We start from the raw sequence: 19837 nt of genomic DNA, 5'->3' as shown, positions 1-19837 counted from the left end.
AACTATTATAATATGTGCTACATTAAAATTCTGTTTATAATATAAAATCGCTTACCCATATAATATGTGAAAAAATATAGAACACTAAGTAATAAAGACTAAATTTTTACCTAACCTGTACCAATGTACTGGAGTACAGTGCAGATTTTATTGTGGTATAATTCTGTCAGTAACTTATATAAAGTACATTACTGTACTTAAAGTACGTAATGTTTGCAGATCTTATATTTATCAATAATATTTATATCTTGACAATATTATAAACATTGGGAAGTCTGAATGACTTATTTAGTAAAGATGATGCTAATAATTATAATAAGCATCATCATTTATATCCAAAGCTCAATCGACCGAGCTATTGAGTAGTCGTAATAAGGAAAGTCTCAAGAAGCAGCATCCTGCTGCCAGACTGGACAGTTCGACTTCCCCCGCTGACTACTGCTGCAGCTCAGAGAGTTACTGACCCACGCCCGCGTCAGCTCGCTCGAAAGAGCATCGGTCTCACACATGTACTCACCTAGTTGGGTGGGGTCCACGGTTCGAGTCTCCTAGAGCCCTGGTGAATGGAACACATTCATTCTCTCTCTCTTTATACATATTTATTATTTATATATTTATATATATATATATTATATATATATATATATATATATGTCGTACCTAGTAGCCAGAACGCACTTGTCAGCCTACTATGCAAGGCCCGATTTGCCTAATAAGCCAAGTTTTCATGAATTATTTGTTTTTCGACTACCTAACCTAACCTAACCTAACTTTTTCGGCTACCTAACCTAACCTAACCTATAGAGATAGGTTAGGTTAGGTTAGGTAGGGTTTGTTAGGTTTGGTCATATATCTACGTTAATTTTAACTCCAATAAAAAAAAATTGACCTCATACATTATGAAATGGGTAGCTTTATCATTTCATAAGAAAAAAATTAGAGAAAATATATTAATTCATGAAAACTTGGCTTATTAAGTAAATCGGGCCTTGCATAGTAGGCTGAGAAGTGCGTTCTGGCTACTAGGTACGACATATATATATATATATATATATATATATATATATATGTCGTACCTAGTAGCCAGAACGCACTTGTCAGCCTACTATGCAAGGCCAAATTTGCCTAATAAGCCAAGTTTTCCTGAATTAATATATTTTCTCAAATTTTTTTCTTATGAAAAGATAAAGCTACCCATTTCATTATGTATGAGGTCAATTTTTTTTATTGTAGTTAAAATTAACGTAGATATATGACCGAACCTAACCAACCCTACCAAACCTAACCTAACCTATCTTTATAGGTTAGGTTAGGTTAGGTAGCCAAAAAAGTTAGGTTAGGTTAGGTTAGGTAGGTTAGGTCGTCAAAAAACAATTAATTCATGAAAACTTGGCTTATTAGGCAAATCGGGCCTTGCATAGTAGGCTGAGAAGTGCGTTCTGGCTACTAGGTACGACATATATATATATATATATATATATATATATATATATATATATATATATATATATATATATATATATATATATATAAATATTGACCCTCTATTTTGAAATCATGAGGAAATGTTGACTGTATATATCGATCCTGACCCGGGATCCTTTTTAATAGTAAAGATAACCCGGGTTGGGATCGAAATATACAGTCCATATTTCCTGATGTTTTCAAAATAGTGAGTTATTATTTTCATTGGCCAGTGCGATATTGCACTGCACTCTCATTTACATTTAAATTAGGTGTCCAACTTGTAACTAAATATATTCTATACATTTTTTCAGGTATGAACTTCTTGCGAGAGAAATTTCAAACGAAGAGACTCTTGGCACTTCAAGTGAGTGGTAACTGTATATTTTAAAATAAGACATAAAACATAAGAAAGCTCTACAAAAGTGTATAGAAAATAGGGAAGGATATGTGGAACAATTGGACATACTATCCAGAGCGGCTAAAAAGATAAATGAAAATCAGAAAGTAATTATGAATTGCGAATATCCAGATAGAGAAAATCAAACCCGAAAGGTCAGATTTTGATTAAGAGCCTAAAAGAGGTTTTCCAGATATAACAAAGACTAGAGATAAGACTGGTCCTTTGTGGATTGAGTTAGGTCATGTAACTGATCATGAGAAACAAATTGGTAGCATTCTTAATAAATACTTTTCGTTGACTAGAGAAGAAAATATTTTACCTTCACCTGAAGAAATCTTTTTAGGGTGACGAAGGTAAGTTGAATTGTTGAGTCATTACTAGGGAGAAAGTTATTAAACAGACAGAAATATTAAAGACAAACAGATCTCAAGGACCAGTCTGTGCCAGGGTTCTGAAAGGATGTAAGGCTAAGTGAGCTCCATATTTATTAAATTATTACAAACGAACAAAATATTAGAGTGGTGGAAAGTGGCAAATTTTGTGCCAATCGTTACGAAGTAGAGCACCGCAATTAATGAAAATGACTATAAATAATAATAGTCAAATACATTCGTCTACATATTGATAAACATAGATTAATAAATAAATCACAACATGGTTTTACAAAGGACCACAAATTATTGGCAAATTTTTCTTTAAACTGATAATGGATGAGATTGTGACTTTCTTGTACCTTGACTTTAGCAAAGCTTTTGATACTGTGCCGCACGAAATACTGATTAGAAAGGTAGAGGCTCGTGGTATTGAGGGTGCTACCTTAAGTTGGATAAGGGGCATGGTTATTGGTTATATCAAAAGAAAATATTTAGAAGATCATCAGCAACCATCAAATGAGATCGAAGAGAGCCACTGATGTTGGTCGTGTGTCACTTGTACTGCCAATAATGAAAGTGTGTTGACGGGGAAAAACTTGTGTAACAATATTATGGGAATAAAATTGATACAGGGAACTATTAGTGGAGTATTAAATTAAAGGCTTCAAATTATTCCATGCAGAATGTTTAAATGAAGAAAAAGACTACCAATATATGCCAGTAAATTATAAATGTTTAAAAGAATGATCAAAACTGAGCCACACACTGAAACTATTTGATTACAATAAAATAATCAATTATCTCTGTCCTCCCATGCCACTACCATCTTCCAGAGTTATCCCTCTTCTCCCATTCGTCACTCCCATGCAATTATCCAATAATTACTAAACATTATATCCTGCAACGAATCTGCAAATGGTGAACACAGTCCCCCGTAGTGTTCTTCCTACTTATTCATGAATGACGTTGTATTTCTAATCCAATACATTTCAACACACTGTTTTACAGCGGTCGCTCTCAACATCCTCTCACTGTTGAATCTCACCCTAGCAAGGAGACCACAAATATTTAAATGATTTTGACAGAATAGAACAGCATCATTTGTGTATAATTCCAAAAGAGAATGTGAAATAAATTCAGAACGACTCAAAATCGCTTCAAACCGATTTGACAAGGTTTTTAAAATGGATTAAATATTTCCCGACGAATTTTAGTATTTGTATGCTGATAAAAATCATAGTTCTGAGTAATAGGAATAAAAAGTTAACAAGTGTCAAATAGACAATGTTGAAATTGCGAAATCTGTAAGTTTCTGGATGCTGGCATTTATTTCTAGAAGTGTTAGCAATAACACGTCAAACATTAGTCGCCAGATCTATCATCACCTAATTATGCTTCGTCTAGTAGTGGCCTCCGTGATGCAAATTGGACATAAAGTTACGTGAGAATGAGAGGCAAGACTCTAACAAACGTTTCTTTCATTGCTTCTGTAAGGTTTTCTGATGAGATGAAGTTAAAGGAGGTGGTGTTTCTACCTTCAATTGTGGACTTCCGCGGGCCAGGTTCACGAAGCAGTTACGAAAGCACTTACAAACCTGTACTTCTTTTCAATCTTTGACGGCTTTGTTTACAATTATTAAACAGTTAATGAACTAAAAGCACCAGGAGGCTGTTTATAGCAATAACAACAGTTGATTGGGAAGTTTTCATGCATGTAAACTATTTAATAAATGTAGTCAAAGCAGTCAAAGATTGAGGAAAGATGTACACGGTCGTAAGTACTTGCGTAACCAGCCCGTCCTCCAAACAAAGACCTAAAAGTGATTAAGTGATTCCATGCACCCGCCAGACCCCCTGTTTATGAATGAAAAACGGTTTACACACGACTTACAACTGCTGACGTTCGAACATATCCGGAACAAGTGTTTCACTGACGAATTTTGTTCGAATCACAACGCTATAAATGCTTCACCCACGTACTACAAATACAAATAATCGCCAACAGAACTTAAACACCTAACCTAACCTAACCTATGCCTATATATGCACAATATGCTAATATATTATAGTATTAATTTATACTTGAGAAAATTCCCGTTTTGAATGAACAGCATGTTAAAATTTATGAATGCGTCTGTGGGGTCGACCGCTGGATGTAATGGACTTGAGTCGAGGACGGGTTGACAAATACAATTAATCGCCAACAAAACATTATAATAAACTAATATTATAATATATTGAACATATATAGGCATAGGTTAGGTTAGGCTAGGTATTTAGGTTAGGCTAGCTATTTAGGTTAGGCTATCCTAGCCTAACCTAACCTATGCCAATATATGTTCAATATGCTAATATATTATAATATTAATTTATATATGAGAACATTCCCGTTTTGAATGAACAGCATGTTAAAATTTATGAATGCGCCTGTGGGATTGACCGCTGGATGGAATGGACAGTCAAGGACGCTGGATGGTCAAGGACGGGTTGTAATAAATGCTTCACGCACGTACTACAAATACTAGCCCATCCTCCAAACAAAGACCCAAAAGTAATTCCTTGCAACGCGCCAAACCCCCTGTTTACGAATGAAAAACTGTTTACACACGACTCACAACTGATTTCGTTCTAACATTTCCGGAACAAGTGCTACACTGCAACCCGTCCTCGACTCAAGTCCATTACATCCAGCGGTCAACCCCACAGACGCATTCATAAATTTTAACATGCTGTTCATTCAAAACGGGAATTTTCTCAAGTATAAATTAATATTATAATATATTAGCATATTGTGTATATATAGGCATAGGATAGGTTAGGTTAGGTTAGGTTAGGTGTTTAGGTTCTGTTGGCGATTATTTGTATTTGTAGTACGTGGGTGAAGCATTTATAGCGTTGTGATTCGAACAAAATTCGTCAGTGAAGCACTTGTTCCGCATATGTTCTAACGTCAGCAGTTGTGAGTCGTGTGTAAACCGCTTTTCATTCATAAATAGGGGGGTTTGGTGGGTGTATGGAATCACTTTTGGATCTTTGTTTGGAGGACGGCTGCATTTACAACGTTGTGGTTCGAACAAAATTCGTCACTGTACAGCCCGTCCTCCAAACAAAGATCCAAAAGTGATTCCATGCACCCGCCAAACCCCCTGTTTGTGAATGAAAAGCGGTTTACACACGACTCACAACTGCTGACGTTCGAACATATCCGGAACAAGTGCTTCACTGACGAATTTTGTTCGAACCACAACGCTATAAATGCTTCACCCACGTACTACAAATACAAATAATCACCAACAGAACCTAAACACCTAACCTAACCTAACCTATGCCTATATATGCACAATATGCTAATATATTATAATATTAATTTATACTTGAGAAAATTCCCGTTTTGAATGAACAGCATGTTAAAATTTATGAATGCGTCTGTGGGGTCGACCGCTGAATGTAATGGACTTGAGTCGAGGACGGGTTGGGTTTAGATAATGGTAATCCAGCCCTTAATGATACTTCCCGGTGTTCAGGTATCCTAATCTTAAAGTTCCGAATGGAACTCCCAATGTATCCAGCATTACAGCTGGAACAATTATACATATATACGATACTAGAGCACATTGGGTAGGCACTTTATCTTTAAATTTAAAATAAGAGCCTATGATATTTGTATTGACAGAAATAAATTCAAAGTCAACTTGAGGATAACAGTGCTGCAAATGTTTCCTCAATCGCCTTCTTACAGAAAAACTAATAAAATGATAATTTAATATATTTAATATCCCTTTCTACTGTAGTAGTCCTACAAGAAGGGTGAAACTTGTTATTTAAGAAATTCCTTATAAAGTTATATACCACATGCAAAGGATAACCATTATTTGAAAAAAAAATCTTGTTTTTAGAAATCCAACTTTTACTGGTTTTGGTTTAAATTTTAATTCTTTTGTTCCTGATATTTTTAAGAAAAATGCAATTAATACTCTACTGAATAGAGCCTTCGTTTTATGTTCGAATTGGTCTAACTTTGATCAAGAAATAAATTTTCTTGTGAATTTTTTTTTCAAATAATGTTTATCCTTTGCGTATGGTATATACCTTTAAAAAGAATTTCTAAGGAATTAAGTTTTATATACATTTTTTGTAAGTGTGAAGTCATTATTATAATAGTTGTAGTAGCATTGATTATCCATGGGTTAATTATCAAGTTTCATTCCATTTGATCACTTCACGTAAGTTTAATTGTGTGTTTTGTTTTAGTAGTTAATTTTTTATTATATTTTTATAAATTTTTTATTTAGCTTTTACTATTTATGTGATAGTTATAAAGTTTTATTCACTTTGATGAATAAACAAGGTGGCAGTTGCACGCTGTATCCACTACACCATACTTCAAAGCCATAAAGAGAGGTAGGAATTCTGGGGTATTTAACCAACCAGAACTCCAATCCTCTCCCAGGCAATGAGATAGTGTGGGACCCCCGATGCTCTTTCATCGAGCCCTGTTATATGGAAAAACTCGGTGTCAAATGCTTAATGCACAGACTATCCTGTTCCAGTAGCTGAAGTTTATAACTTTTTAGATACTCAACCCACCAGGGGACTCGAACACTGGCTAACAAGGTGGCAGTTGCACGCTGTATCCACTACACCATACTTCAGAGCCAAAGTTATAAACTTCAGCTACTGGAATATGGTAGTCTGTGCATTAAGCATTTGGCACTGATTTTTCCCATATAACAGGGCTCAATGAAAGAGCATCGGGGGTCCCACACTATCTCATTGCCTGGGAGAGGATTGGAGTTCTGGTTGTTTAAATACCCCAGAATTCCTACCTCTCTTTATGGCTTTGAATTATGGTGTAGTGGATACAGCGTGCAACTGCCACCTTGTTGGCCAGTGTTCGAGTCCCCTGGTGGGTTGAGTGTCTAAAAAGTTATAAACTTCAGCTACTGGAATATGGTAGTCTGTGCATTAAGCATTTGGCACTGACTTTTCCCATATAACAGGGCTCGATGAAAGAGCATCGGGGGTCCCACACTATCTCATTGCCTGTGAGAGGATTGGAGTTCTGGTTGGTTAAATACCTCAGAATTCCTACCTCTCTTTATGGCTTTGAAGTATGGTGTAGTGGATACAGCGTGCAACTGCCACCTTGCTGGCCAGTGTTCGAGTCCCCTGGTGGGTTGAGTGTCTAAAAAGTTATAAACTTCAGCTACTGGAATATGGTAGTCTGAGCTTTATATATATATATATATATATATATATATATATATATATATATATATATATATATATACATATATATATATATATATATATATATATATATATATATATATATACATATATGACTGAAAACTCACACCCCAGAAGTGACTCGAACCCATACTCCCAGGAGCAACGCAACTGGTATCTACAGGACGCATTAATCCGCTTGACCATCATGACCGGACAATAAGGAAGTGATAGCCGAAGCTATTTGAACCACTTCCCTGCTGGCACTCGGATGGTAATCTTGGGCATAGCATTTTATCAAATCACCTCATTCCTTGGGGCACACGTGAGGAACACAAATGCGAACAAGCCTGAATGGTCCCCAGGACTATATGCGACTGAAAACTCACACCCCAGAAGTGACTCGAACCCATACTTCCAGGAGCAACGCAATTGGTATCTACAGGACGCCTCAATCCGCTTGACCATCACGACTGAACAATTAGGAAGTGATAGCCGAAGCTATTTGAACCACTTCCCCGCCGGCACTCGGATGGTAATCTTGGGCATAGCATTTTATCAAATCACCTCATTCTTTGGGGCACACGTGAGGAACACAAATGCTAACAAGCCTGAATGGTCCCCAGGACTATATGCGACTGAAAACTCACACCCCAGAAGTGACTCGAACCCATACTTCCAGGAGCAACGCAACTGGTATCTACAGGACGCCTTAATCCGCTTGACCATCACGACTGGACAATAAGGAAGTGATAGCCGAAGCTATTTGAACCACTTCCCCGCCGGCACTCGGATGGTAATCTTGGGCATAGCATTTTATCAAATCACCTCATTCTTTGGGGCACACGTGAGGAACACAAATGCGAACAAGCCTGAATGGTCCCCAGGACTATATGCGACTGAAAACTCACACCCCAAAAGTGACTCGAACCCATACTTCCAGGAGCAACGCAACTGGTATCTACAGGACGCCTTTATCCGCTTGACTATCACGACCGGACAATAAGGAAGTGATAGCCGAAGCTATTTGAACCACTTCCCTGCTGGCACTCGGATGGTAATCTTGGGCATAGCATTTTATCAAATCACCTCATTCCTTGGGGCACACGTGAGGAACACAAATGCGAACAAGCCTGAATGGTCCCCAGGACTATATGCGACTGAAAACTCACACCCTAGAAGTGACTCGAACCCATACTTGCAGGAGCAACGCAACTGGTATCTACAGGACGCCTTAATCCGCTTGACCATCACGACTGGACAATAAGGAAGTGATAGCCGAGCTATTTGAACCACTTCCCCGCCGGCACTCGGATGGTAATCTTGGGCATAGCATTTTATCAAATCACCTCATTCTTTAGGGCACACGTGAGGAACACAAATGCGAACAAGCCTGAATGATCCCCAGGACTATATGCGACTGAAAACTCACACCCCAGAAGTGACTCAAACCTATACTCCCAGGAGGAACGCAACTGGTATCTACAGGACGCCATAATCCTTGCGTTGCTCCTGGGACTATGGGTTCGAGTCACTTCTGGGGTGTGAGTTTTCAGTCGCATATAGTCCTGGGGACCATTCAGGCTTGTATGCATATATATATATATATATATATATATATATATATATATATATATATATATATATATATATATATATATATATGTCGTACCTAGTAGCCAGAACGCACTTCTCAGCCTACTATGCAAGGCCCGATTTGCCTAATAAGCCAAGTTTTCATGAATTAATTGTTTTTCGACTACCTAACCTACCTAACCTAACCTAACCTAATTTTTTCTGCTACCTAACCTAACCTAACCTATAAAGATAGGTTAGGTTAGGTTAGGTAGGGTTGGTTAGGTTTGGTCATATATCTACGTTAATTTTAACTCCAATAAACAAAATTGACCTCATACATAATGAAATGGGTAGCTTTATCATTTCATAAGAAAAAATTTAGAGAAAATATATTAATTCAGGAAAACTTGGCTTATTAGGCAAATCTTGCCTTGCATAGTAGGCTGAGAAGTGCGTTCTGGCTACTAGGTACGACATATATATATATATATATATATATATATATATATATATATATATATATATATATATATATATATATATATATATATATATATATATATATATATATATATATATATATGACAATGTCAGACCACGGAGGAAAAATGAAACAGGAATTTCCTTAAGTACTTTCGTATATTAATACATCTTCAGAAGGAGTGGAAGATGTATTAATATACGAAAGTACTTAAGGAAATTCCTGTTTCATTTTTCCTCCGTGGTCTGACATTGTCACATTTTTTAATCACGTGTTTATTTTCGTGATATACACACACACACACTTTTGATATTGTCTTCTCCCACCACCCCTATTCTTTTATATTTATATATATATATATATATATATATATATATATATATATATATATATATATATATATATATATATATATATATATTTATATATAACAGCTGGGCCCAGGATGCTCACACATTCATTGTCTTGTTGTCACATTTATCAATTATCAAACATGAGTATATAAACACAAATACCTTTTGCAAGAGATGGTTAAAACTTCGTGTTAATACAAGTGTATTTATTCCACAGAAAACAAAGGGGAATGGAAGCCTCCAGCAGGTCCTGGAGACTTAATGCAGCCTCTGCACTCACACACTGAGGGCACACTAACTAACACATCAGACAGGAGAGGGATGAGTGGTGATGACGCTGAGTCTCAGGTGTGGGCCTCCGAGCAGCAGCGACGTCAGCAGGCTGTGAGGGAGGCGTGTAGGGGTCACCAGAGCACCTTCAAGTACAACCTGCCCAGGTCCTCCTCCGCTCTCAACTACCTCCTGGTGGACGACCGACATAAAGCCATCTATTGCTTTGTGCCCAAGGTATTTATACTGTTGAAAGTGGGGGGAGGGGAGGGGAGGAGGGTGTAATAACCCATAACACATATTATGGAAGCTGAAGCATTTGGGAGGATATTTTTGTGTTGAAGAAATCAACCAATGTGGCATAGCCAATTTGGATGATGTTTTCCATCACCCAATGTGCATATGGCATTTGAGTCATATGCACAAACTATCTCACAAAGACTTGTCAATGAGACAGTGAACAACAGTAGCTGGCGGGTATCTATATGTGTAATCTGTGTTTCACATACACCAAGACGAGTGCATGTATTACTACACAGGCGAGACACATGTTGACCATGAAGAGTGCAACATTGTATTACTACACAGGTGTGACACATGCTCACCGTCGGTCTGTCTTATCTGAGTCTTCCCCTGTTACAGGTGTTAGGTGGGTAGTTGTCTGAGCCGTCACTTGTTACAGGTGTTAGGTGGGTAGTTATCTGAGCCGTCACTTGTTACAGGTGTTAGGTGGGTAGTTATCTGAGCCGTCACTTGTTACAGGTGTTAGGTGGGTAGTTATCTGAGCCGTCACTTGTTACAGGTGTTAGGTGGGTAGTTATCTGAGCCGTCACTTGTCACAGGTGTTAGGTGGGTACGAATAATTGGCAGGTCACTAAGACCTATGAGCAAAAATACAACAAAAACAATAAAAGAGTTCTGTACTTAGTGGCTGGCCCTCATCACACACTCATCACGCACTCATCACATACTCATATAAGCTGAGGGGGATTTTCCCAGCAGGCAATTGGGCAATTGTTGAATTTATTTAATTTAATTAAGCGGAGTGTATTAAAGAAGTGGACTGTATTGAAATTATATCTTCTGTTGGGTGTTTCCCTCTACACATAATTGGGGGGTATATATATATATATATATATATATATATATATATATATATATATATATATATATATATATATATATATATATATATTATATATATATATATATATATATATATATATATATATATATATATATGCAAACAAGCCTGAATGGTCCCAAGGACTATATGCGACAGAAAACTCACACCCCAGAAGTGACTCGAACCCATACTCCCTGGAGCAACACAACTGGTAACTACAGGGCGCCTTAATCCGCTTGACCATCACGGCCGGACAAAAGGAAGTGGTAGCCGAAGCTATTTGAACCACTTCCTCGCCGGCAACTCGGATGGTAATCTTGGGCATAGCATTTCACCAAATCACCTCATTCTTTGGGGCACACGTGAGGAACACAAATGCGAACAAGCCTGAATGGTCCCCAGGACTATATGCGACTGAAAACTCACACCCCAGAAGTGACTCGAACCCATACTCCCAGGAGCAACGCAACTGGTAACTACAGGGCACCTTAATCCGCTTGACCATCACGGCCGGACAAAAGGAAGTGGTAGCCGAAGCTATTTGAACCACTTCCCCGCCGGCAACTCGGATGGTAATCTTGGGCATAGCATTTCACCAAATCACCTCATTCTTTGGGGCACACGTGAGGAACACAATGGTGAAATGGTTTGGTGAAATGCTATGCCCAAGATTACCATCCGAGTTGCCGGCGGGGAAGTGGTTCAAATAGCTTCGGCTACCACTTCCTTTTGTCCGGCCGTGATGGTCAAGCGGATTAAGGCGCCCTGTAGTTACCAGTTGCGTTGCTCCTGGGAGTATGGGTTCGAGTCACTTCTGGGGTGTGAGTTTTCAGTCGCATATAGTCCTGGGGACCATTCAGGCTTGTTCGCATTTGTGTTCCTCACGTGTGCCCCAAAGAATGAGGTGATTTGGTGAAATGCTATGCCCAAGATTAACATCCGAGTTGCCGGCGGGGAAGTGGTTCAAATAGCTTCGGCTACCACTTCCTTTTGTCCGGCCGTGATGGTCAAGCGGATTAAGGCGCCCTGTAGTTACCAGTTGCGTTGCTCCTGGGAGTGTGGGGTTCGAGTCACTTCTGGGGTGTGAGTTTTCAGTCGCATATAGTCCTGGGGACCATTCAGGCTTGTTCGCATTTGTGTTCCTCACGTGTGCCCCAAAGAATGAGGTGATTTGGTGAAATGCTATGCCCAAGATTACCATCCGAGTTGCCGGCAGGGAAGTGGTTCAAATAGCTTCGGCTACCACTTCCTTTTGTCCGGCCGTGATGGTCAAGCGGATTAAGGCGCCCTGTAGTTACCAGTTGCGTTGCTCCTGGGAGTATGGGTTCGAGTCACTTCTGGGGTGTGAGTTTTCAGTCATATATATATATATATATATATATATATATATATATATATATATATATATATATATATATATATATATAAAACCAATATCAGTAAATAAATTGAGTAATGATAGGCTACTAAACTATTAATTGTTAGTCTACAGCTAATTATATTAATAAAACAGCACAGTTTAGCTGTAAGAATTCAGTTGAATCTGCAATCAGACCCATCCTGCACATGGGAGTTACACCGAAGATTCTCGAATGTTATAGCGACAAGACAAATATCTGTGTTGAAATGGTGCATGATTCTCTTCTTCCTCGACGTCACCTGTAAAAAGGTTAAATCGTAATACACGTGATAAATCTGGGAATTATATTCAGAAGAGATTAAATGGGATAAGGAAATGAGCTTACCCATTACAGGTGCTCTGCCGGCGTCATAACTGGACTAAAAGAATTATTTATAAAACTGGCCCGCTATAAATTATATTTCTTACTAGTAGCCCAGATAAAATACTTCCTCAAGTAGCAAAATCGTGGGTTGGGTGGATGCTGTAGATCCTGTGGCACGAATCGCGGGAAATATCTTGAATGGACGTGTTAATTAAGAGCGCGAGGTAGTGCGTGTTCACGTCTCAGTGTCTAGGTGCAAGCAGGCGTCGCTTCCCGGCGCCGCCTCCTTCCCTCCCACTCCCGTGCTGGACGCATCCAGTTATGGTGAGTTAAATTTTATTTAGGGAGAAAGATGCTTACTTATGTATGGGTTGTAATTATGTCCAATCTTAATAATTATTTTTCAATAATTTTAACTTGTAGATTGGAAGAGTTGCGTTCGCTAAAGAAATTATTAGATACATCGCCCCTTGGCTGACACAATATTCTCTCATTATTTCCACGGCATCTCTATGAACATTTTCTTGGAAAAATTAGTAATGTTAGTATTTACCTGACATAACCATTTTAATTTGGTATGTCAGGGATATAAATGATGTCGGAAAATTTCCATTATAATTCCAGGGGAGAGAAACATAAGTTGGAGTCCACTGTTTAGGACACTGATACTCCCCTCAAAATTATATATGATATTAGATTAGTAACATATCTGTACGTCTGTTGTACAGTATGGATGTCCCATATTAGGGTTGCAGGTGTTGGAAAAAAAAAGTTATTTCACTGTCTGCTAACTCGGGTTATGCTAGGTTTTCTAGCTTGATTGCATTATAATTTACTTAGAGGACTGAATATGATCAATTACCACAGTCAAGTATGGTTCCAGGACTTCAGTGGGATCAGTGGCATTGGTTGTTGTGACTTGCAGCTGTTCAGGCTACTGGTCACTGATCATTCACTGAGGCCCTTAGAACCATCTCGGCTAATGATGATTGTACCAAATTCAGTCTACGGTTTATATTGAGCTGTAGTCACTCAGAATTGTAATATTGTTTAAGTTTAATTCTGCACTGTTGTGCTGCAGTCCATTCCGGATGTGTGTTCCTTACTGAAGGAGAGTTTCTTTCCAGAGGAGAGTTACTTTCGGGAGAGGCAGGTGTTATGGGTTTTGAGTGACTTCATTTCCTGCCAGCTCTAAAGAAACTAATTTTTCTAATGTTTTAAGGGTAGTGGTGCCTTGACACTCGACTTTCACTATTCTTAAGATGCCCTGGTGGTCTGGATGTACAGAAACTATTTGACCTATAGGCCACTCTGATCATGGTCCATCAGTGTCTACCAGAACAATATCACCAGGTTTTAGATTAATTTTATTGTAGGGGCTACTTGCTCCATAATGATATTCTCTCAGAGCAGTTATCTATTCTTGAGTCCACACGTCATTCCACTGACCAATCACTCTTGAGAGGTGTTGGAAACTTTGGACTAAGTCACTCCCTCGGAGTCAACTGCTAGCAGCCATGGAGTTAGGACGTTAACCGACCCTCCGTGGCTGTTGGGGTTGTTTGCCGTTTTGTTCGCCAGGTGGTGTGGGCATCTCTGCCCTCCCAGTTTTGTTGCCTGCCTGGCTGCGTGTTGACGTGGCGGTTCTGATATGGGAGGCCATCTTCCTCCTGTTGTGCTGTGAATTCTGTGGGCCTGGAGTTCACTTGTAAGGCTGGTTATACGACCATCGAGATGGTGATGTGTGACATGCTTCGTATCCCGGTGGAGGCTATTTACGGTGTGGAGCTTGTTACGGCCCACCGGGTTGTTATTAAGTTCGTGAGGGAGGAAAAGTACTGGGACTTCCTCCGTCGGTACGGGGGGCGTACGTTGCCGTTGCCGGGTGATGCCGGCTCTGTGGCGATTTCCGACCGCAGTGGTGCCCTTACTTATGTCAGTGTCCATGGTGCGCCCCTGGAGTTCCCTGACGACCTCCTCCGGCGTTGCTTCGGGGGGTTTGGTACTGTTGTCAGCGTGCGGGTGAACACGCTTTCCTCGGGGCGGTATGCTGGGAGGCGAACGAACATTCGCATGTTGGGGATGCACCTGCAGTCAGATATACCTTCTTCTGTGGGATACTACGTCTGGGTGTATTATGCCCAGCAGCCTCGTACCTGTTTCCGGTATGGCCTGTTGGGGCATAAAGCTGCTGGGTGCTCTGCGGCCCTAGCTGCTCCTGTCAACTTGTTCCGAGTAGAGGATTTCCCGCCGCTCCCACTGGAGGCAGCCTCCGGTAATGATGATGAGGAGGTGCGCGTCCCGTTTGCTGCTGCAGCTCCCTCGGCGACGCCTGACGTTCCTCCAGTTGTTACCGACCCTCCTCCGGGTATTGCAGTACCGTCGGTTGGTCTGCCTGATCCTGTCGCTGTCCCAGCTGCTCCCGTGGGCCTTCTTGGTGCTCCCTGTGTGACGTCGCTGCCTTCTCCCTCGTCTTCAGATGCTGCGCTTGGCCCTGTGTCCATGACTCGGGTCCTGGATGTGCTGGGTGCTGGGGTGGCTGCGGAGCCTCCTGCTGTGTGTGGCCCAGTTCCCCCTGTGGTAGAGGCTGCTGCCGTTCTGTGTCGGGCGTCGGTTCATCCGGCTCGTGGTACCCGTGTTTCTGGGTCTGCTTCCGGCTCTGACGATATCCGGTCGGTGCCCAAACGTTTCCGGCGTTCGTCTTCTGCCTGAGCCGATGTTGGTGACTTCAGTGACTGTGGGTCTTCGGGTATTGATGGTGTGGATATGGATACGTCGATTTCTCTGCAGTTCGTGGAGGCGGAGGTCCATGTGCCTGCTGGTGCTGGGGCCTGTGTCTCGTACATGCCTTCGGTTCTTTCTCTGCCAGGGCACTCTCCGCAGTGGGGGTGGTGGCTTCCGCTGCCGGGGATGGTGTGGACTCTGGTGCTGGGCGTGGCCTGGTGGTGACATTATGGAAGGATGCGCGCCGTCCGGGTTCCCTGCTGTCGTCTGGTGGTGTGCCCGGGGCCGCGGGTACCCCTGTGGTGCGGGTGTGCATTGGGCCCCTGGGGGACGTGTTGCCGGTGTCTGTGATGCCGCCGGGTCACTGGTCGGCGATTGCCGAGTTACTGCTCTCTGACGGACGGAGTACTTTCATGGTGGGCAAGTTCCCTTCCTGTGGGGGCGAGTAGTGACTTCTCGCCTCATGAGTACTACCATTTGGGTCCCCTATTTGCAGGTGTATGTTGCCCCGGTTCAGGATGTTATGGCGTCCCCAGTGGGTGGACGGGACCCTTTGCAATGGGTGTTCTAGGAGGCGTTCAATGTCCGGTTCCCGCGGGCCAGGTTCCCTGGCAAGTATGTGCTTTGATTTCCTGTATATTTGCTCTGACATGCTGTGTGCCCCTCTGGCTGTTTGTTTGCCCTGTTATATTATGTGCTTCTGCCTCTCCCTATGTGCGTTTCTTTGCCGTGTGGCATATTAGTTTCTAGTGCTTGGCGTCACTCGTTTCTCGTTTTGGCTTGGCATTTCGCCTTTCCTGGCTTCGCGATTCACCCTTCACGGGTACGCTGGGACGCATCCGATCCCACGATCGTCGTCGCCCCTAACTCAACAACAACAAGAAGTCACTCCCTCTGACATATGAAAGATCTTCTTGTTCTTCGTCCGTTAGGGACACTAGAGGGCTAAGACGTTCCCCATACATCAGATGGGATAGACTTAGTGGTTCTCATTGAGAAATATCATCAGAGAGGTAGGTCAGGGGTGGATTGTTAACTCGAGTTTATATTTCCGTGACAACAGTTTGGAGCTCCTGTAGGTTGATTTTTTGATGGTGTAGGGCTCTCCTAAGGCAACGTTTTACAGTCCCTATTTATTTATTTTATTTATTTATTTATGCATATACAAGAATGTACATAAGGAATGTGAGGATACAAATATGGTAATTACAGTCTTGTAAAGCCACTAGCACGCGCAGCGTTTCGGGCAGGTCCTTAATCTAAGAAAATTTTAAGGAAGTAAATACTTGCAAAATTTATAGACAAAAAAATGATTACATGAAATGAAAAAAAAAAAGAAGATGAGAGAAAATTGTAGGTACAGTATATTAAAGCACATAGGTAGCTAAGATTGATTGCAATGACAGCTTAAAATGGTAGTTGACAACAAATTGGTAGGCACAATACAGCAGAAACAATATAAGATTGATTGCAATGACAGCTTGAATGGTAGTTGACAAAAATTGGTAGTCACAATACAGCATATGGCTAGCACATAAAAGAAGACAGCAATGAACACAATTATAAGGTTGTTTGATATTACATAAAAATTAGGAGATTGGGTAACACTAGGTACAGAGCAAATTTAAAGCTCAATGTAGGAAACTAAGAAGATGAAGTTAGGTACTTTTTGGTTTTGCTTTTAAATAAGGCAAAAGTTTTACAGTTTTTCAATTCACTAGGGAGTGAGTTCCATAGACTAGGTCCCTTAATTTGCATAGAGCGTTTACACAGATTAAGTTTGACCCTGGGGATATCAAAGAGATATTTATTTCTGGTGTGGTGATAATGGGTCCTATTACATCTGTCCAGGGAAAGTTTCAGAGCATGGTTTGCATTTAAGAACAGGGTTTTGTAAATGTAGTTGACACAAGAGAATGTGTGGAGGGAGTTAATATTTAGCAAGTTTAGGGATTTAAACAAGGGAGCTGAGTGTTGTCTGAAAGCAGAGTTAGTTATTATTCTGATAGCAGATTTTTGCTGTGTGATGATGGGCTTAAGGTGGTTTGCAGTGGTAGACCCCCCATGCACAGATACCATAATTAAGATAGGGGTAGATTAGTGCATAATATAGTGAAAGGAGAGCAGAGTTAGGAACATAATATCTGATTTTGGAGAGTATACCAACTGTCTTAGAGACTTTCTTAGTTATGTGTTGAATGTGGGTGCTGAAGTTGAGTCTCTTGTCTAGGAATAGGCCAAGAAACTTGCCATCATTTTTATTACTGATGTTAATGTTGTCTATCTGTAGCTGAATTGCATTTGATGATTTGCTTCCAAATAAGATGTAGTAAGTCTTTTCGATGTTTAATGTTAGTTTGTTCGTTGACATCCATAAGTGGACTTTTTTTAATTCATTATTCACAACATTATTTAGTGTATGTGGGTTGAGGTTTGAGTAGATAAGGGTAGTATCGTCAGCAAACAATATAGGTTTGAGAATATTAGAGACATTAGGCAGATCGTTTATATATATAAGAAATAGAAGAGGTCCTAAGATGCTGCCCTGTGGCACTCCAACGGTAATTGGTAGAGTGGAAGAAGTTGTATCATTGATGGTTACATATTGGTGTCTGTCACTAAGATAGGATCGGATGTAGTCAAGGGCAAGGCCTCGGATTCCATAATGCTGGAGTTTCAGTAAGAGGTAGTTGTGATTAACAGTATCAAAGGCTTTTCTTAGGTCAATGAAGAGTCCAATTGGAAACTCATTTTTGTCAAGGGCTGAGTAGATAATGTCAAGGAGACTAATGATTGCATCATTGGTACTCTTTTGGGACCGGAAGCCAAACTGGCAGGGTCTGAGTATGTCGAATTTTACGAGGTAGGAATAGAGCTGTTTGTAAATAATTTTTTCAAATATTTTTGATAGAATGGGTAGATTTGATATTGGTCTATAATTGTTTATGTCCGCCGGATTGCCTCCTTTATGGACTGGCGTTACTCTTGCTTTTTTGAGGATATCAGGGAAGGTGTGATACTCTATAGATTTGTTGAACAGTAGTGCTATGGGTGGGGCAAGGGCATGGGAGGCTCTCTTGTACACAATGGACGGAATTTCACTGGTGTTCCCTGCCTTGGTTTTTAGAGAATGTATGATGGACACAACATCTGCCGGGCTGATTGGTGAAAGGAGAAGAGAGTTTGGATAGCTGCCTGAGAGATATGTGTTAATATGTGTCTGAGTCTGTGGGATTTTACTGGCAAGATTAGCACCAACCGATGAAAAGAAACTATTAAATTCATTTGCCATTTCTAAATCAGTTGACGGTATATCCCCATCCTTGTAGAGTTTTATTTGGTTATGTGAGTGTTGTTTAGTTCCTAGGATACTAGAGATAGTTTTCCAAGTGCTTTTCATGTTGCCTTTTGCTTCATTGAATCTATTCACATAATATGCAAGTTTTGCCTTTCTTATGATACTGGTAAGCATTGATGAGTACCTTTTAGCTACTTCCTTTGAAACTAGGCCAATCCTAACTTTCTTTTCATATTCAAAGTTCTTGTTGATTGAGTTGAGAATGCCACTTGTGAGCCATGGATTGTTTAATCTTTTGTCAGTTACTTGCTTGGTAAGAAGGGGACAATGAAGGTTGTAGAGGCTTAGAGTTTTGGAGATGAAGAGGTTAGCTAATGAATTTATATCATGGGTATTATTGAATTCAGAATCCCAGTTAATATTGTAAAGTGCCTCTGTAAGATTGTCTAAAGCTGATTCACTGTGTAGCCTAAATGAAAGTTTCTTGCTTTTTGGTGGTGTTATGTCCATGTTCGCTATGAGAAAGGTAGGATAGTGGTCAGTTGTTCTGTCGTAGATTATACCAGATACAAGGGGAGCTGTTATGTTTGTCCATATGTGGTCCAAGGTAGTGGCTGATGTTTGAGTGACTCGGGTAGGTTTGGTGATTGTGGGGATTAGCATACAGGAGTTCATGCCGTTAAGGAAATAGTCAACTTGAGAGCAATTTTGTTGACCCAGGTCAATATTAAAGTCTCCTCCCAGAATGATGTGGTTTTTGTTGAGATTGTTGTTTATAATAAGATTCCTTAGGTTGTCTGAGAAAGAAGCTAT

At 40.4% G+C, this 19837-nt stretch overlaps 1 protein-coding gene across 1 annotated transcript in view; it reads left to right on the top strand.

The window, feature by feature from the left end:
• LOC123746941 (carbohydrate sulfotransferase 11) overlaps window positions 1–19837 on the top strand; it is a 118656-nt gene that overhangs the window by 61478 nt on the left and 37341 nt on the right. Inside the window, exons 3-4 of the mRNA XM_069317265.1 lie at window positions 1779–1831; window positions 10100–10389. Coding sequence (XP_069173366.1) covers window positions 1779–1831; window positions 10100–10389 — 343 coding nt within the window. The remainder of the gene's footprint in view (window positions 1–1778; window positions 1832–10099; window positions 10390–19837) is intronic.

The sequence above is a fragment of the Procambarus clarkii genome, chromosome 87 (assembly GCF_040958095.1).
Source record: "Procambarus clarkii isolate CNS0578487 chromosome 87, FALCON_Pclarkii_2.0, whole genome shotgun sequence".
Classification (NCBI taxonomy): Eukaryota; Metazoa; Arthropoda; class Malacostraca; order Decapoda; family Cambaridae; genus Procambarus; species Procambarus clarkii.
The sequence above is the reverse complement of the archived record's forward strand: the minus strand, read 5'-3'. Positions and strand labels throughout refer to the sequence as shown.